At 37.2% G+C, this 14,132-nt stretch overlaps 1 protein-coding gene across 6 annotated transcripts in view; it reads right to left on the reverse strand.

The window, feature by feature from the left end:
- yeats2 (YEATS domain containing 2) overlaps positions 1-14,132 on the reverse strand; it is a 223,639-nt gene that overhangs the window by 92,110 nt on the left and 117,397 nt on the right. For all 6 annotated transcript variants that reach the window (XM_069899313.1, XM_069899312.1, XM_069899314.1 and 3 more), the window contains exon 16: positions 4,377-4,632. In XM_069899313.1, coding sequence (XP_069755414.1) covers positions 4,377-4,632 — 256 coding nt within the window. The remainder of the gene's footprint in view (positions 1-4,376; positions 4,633-14,132) is intronic.

The following is a 14,132-nucleotide window of genomic DNA, read 5'->3' on the forward strand; positions in this document are numbered from 1 at the left end:
CTAATGGTGTGGATTGACACGTAGCATTATGATGTGATAACAATTAGTGAGACATGGTTGAAGGAAGGTTGTGACTGGCAGCTAATATTCCAGGATTTTGACAGAATTGGTGGGGTACGAGGGGGAGGTGTGTCAGATATTACAGTGGTGCTGAGGCAAGATAGACTGGAGGACTCATTGCGCAAGGTTCTGTGGGTTGAACTGAAAAATAAGAAAGGTGAGGCTACAAATATAGGGGTATATGATAGGCTGCCAAAAGAGGATAGGGAACTGGAAGAGCAAATGTGCAGGGAAATAACTGAGATGTGTAGTAGAAACAGGGTTGTGATAGTTGGGGATTTCAATTTTCCTAACATTGATTAGGAAACACAATCAGTGAGAGGGTAGGATGGCTTAGTCTTTGTACAATGTGTGCAGGATTACTTTTTACAGCAGTATATTGGAAGTGCCTACCAGAGGGGAGGCAGTGTTAGATCTATTGTTAAGGAACGGAATAGGGCAGGTGATGGAAGTGTGCGTTGGTGAGAACTTTGGATCCAGTGATCATGGGTCCATTAGCTTCAACTTAAATATGGAAAGAGATAGGTCAGGTTCGAGGTTGAAGGTCTTTGAGTGGGGGAAGGCTAGATTTGAAGAAATGACAAGGGATTTGCAGAAAATTATATGGGCTGATCTTTTTTCTGGAAAGGATGTAGAGGAGATTTACAGGGTATTTAAAGAAGAGATATTGAGAGTACAGGATTTTTATGTGCCAGTCAGATTGAAAGGCAAGGCCAAAAGCCTAAGGGAACCCTGGCTTTATGGAACAATAAGGAAGTTGGTTCGGGATAAGAGGGGGATATTTACTAAATTTAAGAAGCAAAAAAATGGATAAGATGTATGATTATTACATAGATTGCAGAAAAAACTTGAAGAAGGAAATTAGAAATGCAAAAAGAAGACATGAGGTGTCAATAGCTGATAAGGTAAAAGTGAATTCAAAGAGTTTTTACAGATATGTGAATAGTAAAAGGAGGATTAAGGATAGAATAGGACCGCTGGAAAATGAGAGCGGTGAACTGTGGAAGAAACCGTATCAGATGGGAGAGATATTAAACGATTTTTTCTCATCTGTGTTCACGAAGGAAAAGGGCATTGGACTATGTGAGATATGAGGCAAATGGCTTAGTTATGGAAAAGATAGAGATTAGTAAAGAGAGGGTTTTGGAGCTTCTAGGGTCAGAAAAAGTGCATGTCTCCTGGTCCTGATGGGATTTTTCCAGGACATTAAGTGAGATTAGGGAGCAAATAGCGGAGGCACCATCAGTGATTTTTCAACGATCATTGGAAGAGGGTGTGGAGCCTCAGCATTGGAGGGTTGCTAATGTAGTTCCATTGTTTAAAAAAGGCACGAGGTGTTGGCCAAGTAATTATAAGCCTGTAAGTTTGACTTCAGTGGTAGGGAAAGTTATGGAGGGTATTCTTAGAGATGGTGTATATGAATATCTAGATAAGCAGGGATTGATCAGGAGCACACAGCATGGGTTTGTGAAGAGGAAGTCATGTTTGACAAACCTTGTTGAGTTTTTCAAAGAAGTGACAAGAAAGGTAGATGAAGGTAGGGCAGTTGATGTAGTCTATCTGGATTTTAGCAAAGCTTTTGATAAGGTTCCACATGAAAGGTTAGTAAGGAAGGTTCAGTCACTAGGGATAAATAGAGAAATAGTAAGATGGGTCCAGAGGTGGCTAGAGGAGAGACAGCAGAGGGTCATGGTGGACAACTGTCTGTCAGGATGGAAGCCTGTGACGAGCGGAGTACCTCAAAGATCGGCGCTAGATCCTCTGTTGTTCATAATTTTTAATAATGATTTAGATGATGGGGTGATTAACTGGGTAAGTAAATAGGCAGATGATACGAAAATAGGGGGAGTGCTGGATAGCGAGGAAGGTTTTTAGGGATTACAGAGGGATTTGGTTTGTCTGGAGAGTTGGGCTGAAAGATGGCAGATGGAATTTAATGTATGAGGTGCTTCATTTTGGTAAAAATAATCGAAATAGGACATAAGTAGTAAAGGGGAGGACACTGGGGAATGCAGAAGTACAAAGCAATCTTGGAGTTATGGTGCAGGGTTCCTTGAAGGTGGATTCTCATGTTGACAGAGTGGTTAAGTATGCCTACCTTCATAAATCATAGCATAGAGTATAGTGGGAAGTGATGTTCGACTGTTTAAGGCGTTGGTGAGGCCAAGTTTGCAGTATTGTGTTCAGTTCTGGTCTCCAAATTATAGGAAGGATTATAGATAAGGTGGAAAGGGTGTAGAGAAAATTTACAAGGATGTTGCCTGGCTTAAAATATCTAGAGTACAGAGAAAGATTGAAGAGGATAGGACTTTCTTCCTTGGAATGTAGACGGTCGAGAGGGGATTTGACAGAGGTGTTTAAAATTATGAAGGGAATAGGAAGACTAGATGCAAGGAGACTCTTCCCCCTGAGAGCAGGAGAGGTTGAAACACAAGGACACAATTTGAGGGTAAGGGGGCAAAATTTTAGGAGAAATATTAGAGGACGCTTCTTCACTCAGAGAGTGGTGGCTGAATGGAACAATCTTCCGGAAGAAATAGTTGAGGCAGAGTCAATTCTTTCATGTAAGAGGAGGCTGGATATATACATGGATAAGAGGGGGTTAGAAGGTTATGGGCGGTGAATAGGTGGGGGGAGCTAGCGGAGTTGTTTGAGTAAACTGGCGTGGACTTGTAGGGCCAAGATGGCCTGTTTCCATGCCATAAACTGTTATATGGTTATATTTCTACCCAAGAAAGATGATCGTCTGAAGTTTCAAAATGTAATAGCAATAATAAATTTTGTGTATTGACTGCTAACATTTTCACCCCAATCTCAAAATCACTTGGTCCATCTCTGGCAAAACTCTTCCCTTGGGAGAGACTTTCTAGATATTTTCTACAAACCTACCAACCTCAACTACACCTCTTCTCACCCTGACTCCTGTAAGGATTCTGTTCCTTTCTCTCAATTCCTCCCTCGCCTCCGTCGCATCTGCTCCCAAGGTGAGGTCTTCCATTGCAAAACATTTGAGATGTTCTCCTTCTACTGCCATCAACTCAGCCTATACCCACATCCTCTCTATTTTTCACACATCTGCTCTGCCCCCTCTATCCCGAGGTGCAACAAAAACAGGATTCCCTTTGTCCTCACCTATCACTTCACCGCAGGGTCTGCTCCCTCCGTGAATCCCTTGTCCACTCATCCTTTTCCACTAATCAACCCCTCTGTACCTACCACTGTGACCGCAAGAAATCCTCCACTTGTGCCCAAACCTCCTCCCTCACCACCATTCAGTCTTTCCAAGTGAAGCAGCACTGCAGTTGTGAATCTTCAGGGGTTGTCAACTGCTCCCTCTGTGGTCACCTCTCCATCAGAGAGACTGGATGCAGACTGGAAGATCATTTTGTTAAGCATCTTCGCTTTGCCCACTGCAACAGCAAGGATTACCAGTGGCAACAATTTTAATTCCATACACCATTCCCACACTGAGATGTCTATCATGGCCTCATGTAATGCCAAACCAAGGCTCCCGTAAACTGGAGAAACAAAATCTAATATCCCATCCAGGTACTCTCCAACCAGATGGCATTAACATCGACTCCTCCAATTTCCATTTAGCCCCTCCCTTCAGTCTCTTTTTCCTTTTCCCTGTCTCTTCCTCCAGCTCCCAACCACCTCTCTTCTCTATTCAGAGCTATCCCCTCCATTATCACCTCAGCTTTTAAATTTTGTACCCTCCCAACTACAACCCGAGAGCATGTGCTCCTCCCCCTGCTCTTTTCCCCCATTATTTTATTCCTGCCTGCTTCTTTCTGCAGACTTTCTTATTTAACTGGGATATTTCAAGCATTGCCTAAACCAAGTTGGAGCAGCACCACCCAGTTGGGACAGCATATGGTGTGAACCAGGATCACAAATATTACCTTCGCTAATTGCATCAAGTGCCTGCTTCACATTACTGTTTCACATTCTTGTTTGTCAAGGTGCCATATTAAAACTGAGAAAACAGAGATGAGAACAACTCAGTGAAGGAAGTGTCTCGAAATATTTGGAGGTGGGGCTGAAATGCACACAAGTGCAAGCATCCAGGATGTTGTAGACGTTGCAAAGAATTCATTTGCACATTGTCACCATTCTACTTTGGTTCATAAAATGTGCATACAAACAACAGTCAGAGCAAACAATCCTGATGCCCAGACCTACTCCTTCAACACTGATCTATCAGAACAGCTAAGACTGTGGAAGTCACAGTTACCCAATCAGAAAGAATAGCTGATGTAAAGCCAATCATTGACACTCCTATTTGAGCAATAAAGATGAGCTTCTCTCCTTACCTGAGCTTTGTGAGCCTGGTTTCTGAATAACAGAGGAGCTCTGAGCTTTGCTGATGGCCTGCGTAGCCTGAGTAACAATGCTTCCACCTGCTCCGCTCACCACTGCCTTCGCCACACCCTGAGCCACAATTTGCTTCTGTCCAACAGCTCGAGCAACGGTAGTGCCTGGTTTAGCAACAATGATCTGCCCACCGCTCAGTGCCATTGTCTGCTTCACCAGTGGTTGCAAAGTTGAACCCACTGGAATCCCAACCACCTGTGGGGGAAGCAACAAGCACTCTTAATTATCCACACTATTTACAGCCACAAAACAAAAACACCCAGCACAATGGCACTGACTAATAAATACAACAAAAAAATTCTGGAGAAACGACCCTGCCCCAAGCTTGCTACCAAATAGAACAGTCAAAGATCCACTTTTGGGAAGGCAGACTCTTTTCCTTCTCTTTCTCTCTTACTATAAGCACCACCCCGTTGGGACAGCATATGATGTGAACCAGGATCACAAATATTATCTTCGCTGATTGCATCAAGTGCCTGCTTCACACTATTGTTTCACATTCTTGTTTGTCAAGGTACCATATTAAAACTGAGAAAACAGAAACGAGAACAACTCAGTGAAGGAAGTGTCTGGAAATATTTGGAGGTGGGGCTGAAATGCACACAAGTGCAAGCATCCTAATGGCAATGATCTCTCTGCCTTACATTAAGTAAAGGGGAATTTTGTAATATTACATGTTCTGTACTATTAATTTAAAAAAATTATTTTGAAATTTTACATTTTTCAATGTTAAAAAATTTAGACGTACAGCATGGTAACAGGCCCTTTCAGCCCATGAGCCCGTGGCACCCAATTTACACCCAATTGACCTACAACCTCCAGTGTGTTTTGAACAGTGGGAGGAAGCCGGAGTCCCTGGGGAAAAGCCACACAGACTCAGGGAGAACGTAAAACTTCATACAGACAGCATGGATTCAAACCTCGGTCCCGATCGTTGGCACTGTAATAGGTTTGCACTAACTGCTATGCCAACCGTGACCTCTCTGTCTGGAGCCTAGTTGGAGGTTGCATCACCTGTCAATCAAAGTTGGACTCTGCCCACCCATTAGTGCACACCTGACCAGTGGCCCCCTCAATCACCTAATGATTTCCTGGGCCGGACCCTCCAGCTTACTGCATTATAAATGAGACGAACCTTGCTACGAACAAAGCTGAAGAGTCACTGGTAAAGTTTGCACTGCAGAGGGATCAGGACTGTTGTATACTGTTGTAGTTGTAGATCGCACCTGAGCCGTGCCCACATTAGATAAGGAACAGCAGGTAGCATATTGTAGTCCTTGGCTGTGATAAGTCTATAAACAGTCGCTAGTATCAATACTATTAAGTCTAATGTGACTGGGTTGAAAGAGTGTAAGCAGTTACTGGTATTGGTAGTGTTAATTACGACATGACTTTTTGTTCTTTGTGTTGTGTGATTGAGAATACTTGTGTGTTATCCCTATTGTAATCCCCTTACGTGCGTTTCAATAAAGATGATTTCAACATTCAGACTGCGTCCAGACTTGCTATTCTTTGAACCCACCCAACTTTTCCCTTCTGACACAACACAATAAGTATTTATAATGGACTGATTACTTACTCTAAATAAGGATGAGGATTCTAAATTGTGTAAGGGTAAAAACAAAATTTTAAATGAAGTCATATATATTATGAGTCACAATAGCATATGTTTTACTATCTCAAGGATATTGACTCTTCAAAAGCAAGACTGGATAAACTCAGCCTGCAAATTTCTCTGATTCTGAACTGAGTTCCTAAAGGCACAAGAAAATATCTAATTAATGACAAAATGACATAATTATTGGTAGGAAGTGAACAATGTTGCATTGATTGTTGTTTTGTTCTGAGGTTTGAACAGGAGTTATGTAGAATTGCAGCAGGATTCTTTTTTCATTGATTTTCTACACGTCCAACAAATTGAGAAATTAAAGAGAGATCAGCGAAGGAAATAACTACACGGGAAAGAAAATCAAGATGAGGCATAACAGGCAACGAGGACAATTCCAGTTCTTTATCTTTTGTTAATGTGCTTAATTTCTCCTTTGCTCAGAACTGTCTAAGCTCTGGTACTGTACTAGAAGAACTGAAAACAGCTAATGTTCATTCACCAAAAGGTAAAAGAGAGAAGCAGGCCATTTAGTTGAATAGCTTTTATTGGCAAGATGCTGCAGCTAATAATCAGACGAATCAACTTATCATTTAGGAGAGTTGAATATAGCTAAACCTAGTTAATATGGTTTTATAAAAGGTTGAGATTAATACGAAAACTCAGTTAAGGATCCTCTGTTGAGAAGTGATAACATGGTTCTAAATACCAGTGACCTCAACTTCAACAAGAGCAATTACAGAAATACGATGCAATTGTGTGGACAGAGAAATTTGGCTGCAGTACAAAAAATCAGAACATGAACAATGCCCAAATTTAAGCATCTGATTTCAGCATGCTCTGCAGAAAAGTATCCATATTAGAAAGAGAAAGTCAATGGTAAGTATTACAACAAAAGATCAAGATTGTACCAAAAGCTAGCAGTAGTCTTTTCAAAACAAGTTGCAGGTAGGTGGGTTTAATTACCGTAAATATTTGTGTATAATACATTTCGTGTATAATGCAAACCCCCATTTTTGAGGGGAAAGGGAGAAAAATGTTACCCCCGTGTATTATACGACCCCCCTCGCCCGCCCGAGTTGTGCTGCCATCTCTCCCCCATCGCCCGCCCAAGTCGTACTGGCGTCTCTCTTCCCCCCTCGCCCGCCCGATTCACACTGGTGTCTCTCTCCTCCCTCGCCCACCCAATTCGCGCTGCCATCTCTCTGCCTACCCCCCATCCCAACTTAGTCACGTGGCATCAATGTAGGCGGCTGCTGATAGTCTTACTTATCGTTAACCATGGCAGAAAATAAATTGTTAAAATAATAACCTCATGTGTTATGCGACCCCCCCCCCCCCACTACTTTGAGCTCGAATTTCAGTACAAAATTTTAAACATTATACACGAATATTTACGGTACTTAATTTAAAATTTGGACATACAGCACAGTAACAGGCCATTTCAGCCCACAAGTCCATGCCTAACCCTAATCCATAACCAGGATAATTTATTAGTGTTTTGATTCAAGAGTATCTGAATTGTATTCAAATTTATCACACATAACTAAGAAGCAATGACTATATTTAGAAGTGGATGCATTTTAACTAAATGCTGGCATAGTTAAGAAGCAGAGTCTCAAATTCCTGTTACCCTTTTCTGTCTTGAAAACCTATATGTGCTGCAAGTACTTATGTTGGCACCAGAGAGGCTGAAATCACATGTCTGTGGTGGAGGCAGAGAATTTCATGGACCATATACTGAAATATCATATACTGTAACCACACAGAGTTCAGAAATGAGCAAGTGGGTGGTTTTCTGAAAGACTGCAAAGGTAGGCAGTACAATTCTGAAAATATGGTGTTCATAAGCTAGTTTATAATCACCATAATCAGTGAGAATGACAATAGCTCAAAGAAAAGTTTCTGAGCAGATCATCTGTCATTGTACAAACTAAGGGAGCACAGCACTATGTAGAAAAGCAGAGATCTTGGAAATTCAGCAGTCTACATAATAGATGCTTCTCCAATCATCAACTTGAACCTCAAAAGTTCAGTCGATCATGGTAAAGTGTCATAGTAAAGAAGTTATGGAACTAGAGAACAATCTGCAGACAGCATGAAGACAGCCTCATATCTTTTAAATTTTTTTTAAATTTCTTGCACTATGAGTCATATCAATAACAACATCCATAAATGATGATCATCAATATACATAGTGACATTTTTTTCTTTTTTCCCCTTTCATCCCTCTCCCCTTCCCCATCCCCCTTCAAAAATCAATAAATAATAAAACACATAAAACAAAGAAATAAAAAAAGCAAAAAAGGAAAAAGTTGTATCGTCCACTTTCACATATTTAAATCTTAATGTGCTCATAATTATGTTGTTTTAAGAGGTGAAGGTTTGTGATCGGCATTCTCTGACATACTTTATGTATGGTTGCCAAATTTGTTCACTTGTCTTTCAGATTGTAAGTATTTTTTTATAATGGAATACACTTGTTTATTTCTGTTTATCACTGTTGTACTTTAAGGCTTGTTTCCATTTTCCAGGTTGTCATAATACATTTTTTTGCTACTGCTAGCCCTATCATAATAAATTTTAGTCCTAACTTTTTATCTTATATTATTTAACAGAATTTTTTTTGGATCTTTTTGTATATTTTTTTTGTGATTTTGTTTAATATTAGGTTTATATTCCCAGAAAGTTTTTACTTTTGAACATGTCCAAATTGCATGTAATGTTGATCCAGTCTCTTGTTTACAATGAAAGCATCTATCCGATGCTGTTGGTACCACTTTTTTAATTTCTGAGGAGTAATACATAATTTATGTAGCCAGTTATATTGTATCATACATAATCTAGTATTTATCGTGTTCTTCATTGTTCCTATACATAATTTTTCCCATGTTTCGTTCTTTATCTCTGTGTTTAAATCTTTTTCCCAACTTTGTTTCGATTTATACTTTGTTTCATCCTCTTCTTTATATTGCAATTTGATATACATGTTGGTAATAATTTTTTTAATTATTATTGTGTCTGTGAGTAAATATCCAAAGTTGCTACTTTCTGGTAATCTCAAGCTATTTCACAATTTATCTTTTAAATAAATTTTCAATTGGTAATATGTAAACATTGTACCTTGTGTTATTCCATATTTATCTTTTAATTGCTCAAATGTTAATAAATTATTTCCCAAAAAGCAATCTTCTATTTTCTTGATTCCTTTTTCTTTGAAAAAGAAATGATCTATTGTAAGGGGGATTAATGGGTTTTGTGTTAATATCATTTTTGGTATTTGATAATTTATCTTTTTTACTTCCAGGTGTATTCTTTTCCATAATTTAAGTATGTGATGTAGTACTGGTGATTTGTTGTATTGCACCAATTTTTCATCCCATTTGTGAAGTATGTGTTCTGGGATATTTTCTCCCAATTTGTCCAATTCTATTTTAGTCCAGTCCGGTTTTTCTCCTCTGATAAAAATCTGATAAGTACCTTAACTGCGCTACCCTGGAGTAATTTTTGAAGTTTGGTAGCTGTTACCCTCCATGTTAATTTTTCTTGCGCTATTCTTGATTTCTTAACTTTCCATAAAAATTTCCTTACTATTTTCTTCAGTTTTGCAAAAAAATTTTCTGTCAGGGGAATTGGTAATGTTTGGAATAGATATTGCTCTTGTGGGAACACCTTAATACAGTTTACTCTTCCTATTAAAGTTAATGTAGTTCTTTCCAATTCTCTAAATCTTCCTGTATTTTTTTAAATTAATGGTTCATAGTTTAATTTGTATAAATGTTTTAGGACATTAACTATTCTGATACCAAGGTAACGTATTGCCTGTGATTTCCATTTAAAAAGGGTTTCTTTTTAAAATTCTGAATAATCAATTTTGTTCATTTGTTCATTGGCAGCACTTCGCTTTTATTGGCGTTAATCTTGTACCTTGATATTTCTCCATACTCGTCCAGTTTCATATGTAATTATTTTATTGACTTATCTGGTTCTGTTAAATATACTATGATGTCATCTGCAAATAGGCAGATTCTATATTCCTTCCCTTTTATTTTTATTCATTTTATCATAGTTTTAATTATCATTGTATCTGTGAGTAAATATCCAAAGTTGCTACTTTCTGGTAATCTCAATTTATCTTTTAAATAAGTTTTCAATTGGTAATATGTAAACATTGTACCTTGTGTTATTCCATATTTATCTTTTAATTGCTCAAATGTTAATAAATTATTTCCCAAAAAGCAATCTTCTATTTTCTTGATTCCTTTTTCTTTGAAAAAGAAGTGATCTATTGTAACTCCGTCAGTGGTTCAATAACAACAGCAAACAGTGAAGGGTATAATGGGCATACCTGTCTTATTGACCTGCTTAATTTAAAGTGATCTGATACATATCCATTTATTACTACCTTTGCTAATAGTCCATTACATAATGCTCTAATCCAGTTAATAAATTTTTCCGGTATTTTAAATTTCTGTAACACTTTAAACAAATAAATCCACTCTACCCTGTTGAAGGCTTTCTCTGCATTTAACGTAGCTACCGTTGCCATTTTATTTATTTGTGCTGCATGAATTAAATTAATAAGTTTACAAACATTTTTTTTTAACAAATACTTGCCTTACTAGTTTCAGTACACAGTCATTCAGTCTGTTTGCTAATAATTTTGTTATTAATTTATAATCTGTATTTAATAATATTGGTCTGTATGATGTTGGCAACAGCGGGTCTTTTCCCTCTTTCGGAATTACTGTGATTATTGCTGTTTTACATGATTTTGTTAAGTTTTAGGTCTCTTCTACTTGATTCATTACTTCTAGGAAGGGAGGGATTAAAAGATCCCTAAAAACTTTATAAAGCTCAACATGGAATCCATCTTCACCCAGTGTTTTATCGTTTAGCAGTTTCATTAATATATCTTCTATTTTTTCAGTCTTAAAAGGTTCTGTCAATTAATTTTGTTCTTCTATTTGTAGATGTGGTAGTTTAATATTAGATAAAAGTTTGTCAATTTTGTCATTTTTTCCTATATTTTCAGTTTGGTATATTTAAAATTTTCATTAATCTCCAATGGATTATATGTGATCTGCTCATCATCTTTTCTTGTCACTAGATTGGTTCTTTTAGCCTGTTCTATTTTAAGTTGCCAGACTAATATTTTGTGTGTTTTCTCTCCCAGTTCATAATATTTTTGATTTGTTTTCATTATATTTTTCTCTACTTTATACGTTTGCAATGTTTCATATTTAATTTTTTCTGTCAGTTCTCTTTTTTTCTGTATCTTCTCTTTCCGCTAATTCCTTTTCTATGATTGTTATCTCTTTTTCCAACTTTTCTACTTCCTGATAATATTCCTTTTTAATGTTAGTTGTATAGCTAATTATTTGTCCTCTAATAAAGGCCTTCATTGCATCCCATAAAATGAATTTATCTTTTACTGAGTCCATATTCATCTCAAAGTATATTTTAATTTGCTGTTCAATATATTCTTTGAAATCTTGTCTTATAGTCTCCATCTATATGTCTTTGGTGGGGTATCCTCTAATTCAATTGTCAATAACAGGGGAGAGTGATCTGATAATAATCTTGCTTTATATTCCGTTTTTTAAACTCTCCCTTGGATCTGTGCCGATAACAAAAACATGTCTATTCTTGAGTAGCTCTTATGTCTATTTGAGTAATGTGAATATTCTCTCTTTTTGGTGTTGCTTCCTCCATATATCGATTAGTTTCAAATCCTGCATTGCTTTTAATGTAAATTTAATTACTTTATTCTTATAGTTAATTGTCTTCCCAGTTTTGTCTATCATTGGGTCCAGGTTGAAGTTGAAATCCCCTTGGAGCAAGATATGTCCCTGTGTATCTGCTATCTTTAGGAAGATGTTTTGCATAAATTGTTGGTCTTCTTTGTTAGGTGCATAGATGTTTAGTAAATTCCAAAATTCAGAATAAATCTAGCACTTTGTCATTACATATCTGCCTGCTGGATCTGTTATTATTTCTTTTATATTGATTGGTAGATTTTTGTTGACTAATATAGCTACTCCCCTGGATTTTGAATTGCATGATGATGCCACTACATGGCCTACCCAGTCTCTCTTCAATTTACTGTGTTCTACCTCGGATAAGTGTGTTTCTTACACAAAAGCAATGTCAATTTTCTCTTTTTTTAGTAATGTCAGTAAACTCTCCCTTTTAATTTGATTGTGTATTCCATTAATATTAACAGTCATGAAATTTAATGTACCCATCTTATAGCTCTTTTTTCAATTCTCTCTCGTCTCCTGAACTCTTCCATCTTTTTTTTCCAATTAAGAAAAAAGTTTTTTTGCACATCTCAATACATGATGACACAGTTAAAAAAACAAATCCTAGAAACCCCTATTAAAATTAACACTTAAAATATTCCTACCCAAAATATTGATAGTTCCCCCCTGTATTGGGTTGTCTTTGACTCTTTGCCAGATAACCACAACTCCCTTATCTATTTGGGTTGCGGTAATAACCGCAAGTGTTAACAGATTTTGCAGTAGCAGTTATTTTTCCCTCCCTAGGAGGGAAAAATGTAAGTTTTTTTTCCCCTTTTTTTCTTATCTTTTTTTCCCTCCTTATCTTTTTCAAACTTAAATTTTATATTTACATTATTATCTTTACAATCTATTTCTAGATATTTCTTTTTTTTTAATACTTTTCATTTTGTTTTCTGTTCGGCAATTGTTCTGCAAAATGCTGGGCATCTTTCGGGACAGAACAGTCTATTTCTTTCCCCAGGAATGAATACTTTCATACTGTTGGATGTCGTATTTTGAAATTATAGCCTTTCTTCCACAATGTCTGCTTTGTCAAGTTAAATTCTTTCCATTTCTTTAAGAGGTCGAAGGTGATGTATGGATAGAAAAATATTTTTTGTCCTTTATATTCCAGTGGTTGTTTATTTTCTTTTACTTTATCCTTTGCTCGAATAATTTTTCTCTTGTGTGTCTTAGTAACTTTATTATTATGGAATGTGGTATTTGGTTTGAATAAGGTTTTGGTGCCAATGTTCTATGTGCTCTTTCAATTTCTATTTTGTCTTGTAGTTCTTCTGCTTCCAAGACTTGTGGGATCCATCTTTTTATGAATCCCTTTATGTTTGATCCTTCTACACCTTGTACGCCTACTATTTTTATATTGTTTTGTTTGCTTTAATTCTCCAACACATCAATTTTTTGAATTAAAAGATCTTGTATGTCTTTAATTTCTTTGTCTCTATCTTTCAGCTTTTCTTTTAGTTCATTCATTTCTAATTCCACAGCTGTCTGACTTTCATCCACTTCATCTGTTCTTTTTCCTGTATCTGCTATGGCCAGCTCTAGTTTTTGCATTCTATCTTCTGCTTTTTCCACTTTTATTTTGTTAAATTCTGTTGTTAAAATGTCTTTTAATATCTTAATTTGTTCATCAAAATATCAAACTGTTTATCTTTTTTACCTTCCTCTTTTCCGTGTAAATCTTTATCTTTTTCTTCTCTAACTCCTTCTCTTGTCTTCTGTTCACCTCTTCTTGCCATGATGTCATCTGCCCAATTCTTTCTGACAGTTCATTTTTGACCCTCCCATCAGTGTCTTTTATGTTATGCGCATCGCGCATGCGCGGTTGTGCATCTTTTTGTGTCTCAGTGAGCCATTTTTGTAGTTCGATCTAAGGAGGACTGTTGCCCAGCTGGGCATCCAACGGCCTCGGGAATCAGACGTTCTTTTTTAAGGTAAGACCTACCTCTTTTCTTTCTGCTGTTTTCCTGTCTTCTTCTTTATCTGTCTCTCTGGTCTTTTCCTTTTTTGGTTTCTCTTGGGTTTTCTTGGTTTCTTTATCTTTCAGGCCTTCTATGTTTTTTTCTGTCCAGCTTTGTTTTTTCTTCTTTTTTTTCCTTTTCTCTGTGGAGGGCTATTCTTCTCTGGCCATTACTCCATTGGTGTAATGTCACCCTCCCTAGTGTTTTGATTGTTGAACAACTTTTCATTGGAGCCAAATAACTACATGCATTTCTTCAGATCAAACACAATTTCCATTCCTGGATGCAATCCAGTGATTAGCACCCCCACCCCCACTTCAA

This window comes from Narcine bancroftii, chromosome 9 (assembly GCF_036971445.1).
Source record: "Narcine bancroftii isolate sNarBan1 chromosome 9, sNarBan1.hap1, whole genome shotgun sequence".
NCBI classification, from domain to species: Eukaryota; Metazoa; Chordata; class Chondrichthyes; order Torpediniformes; family Narcinidae; genus Narcine; species Narcine bancroftii.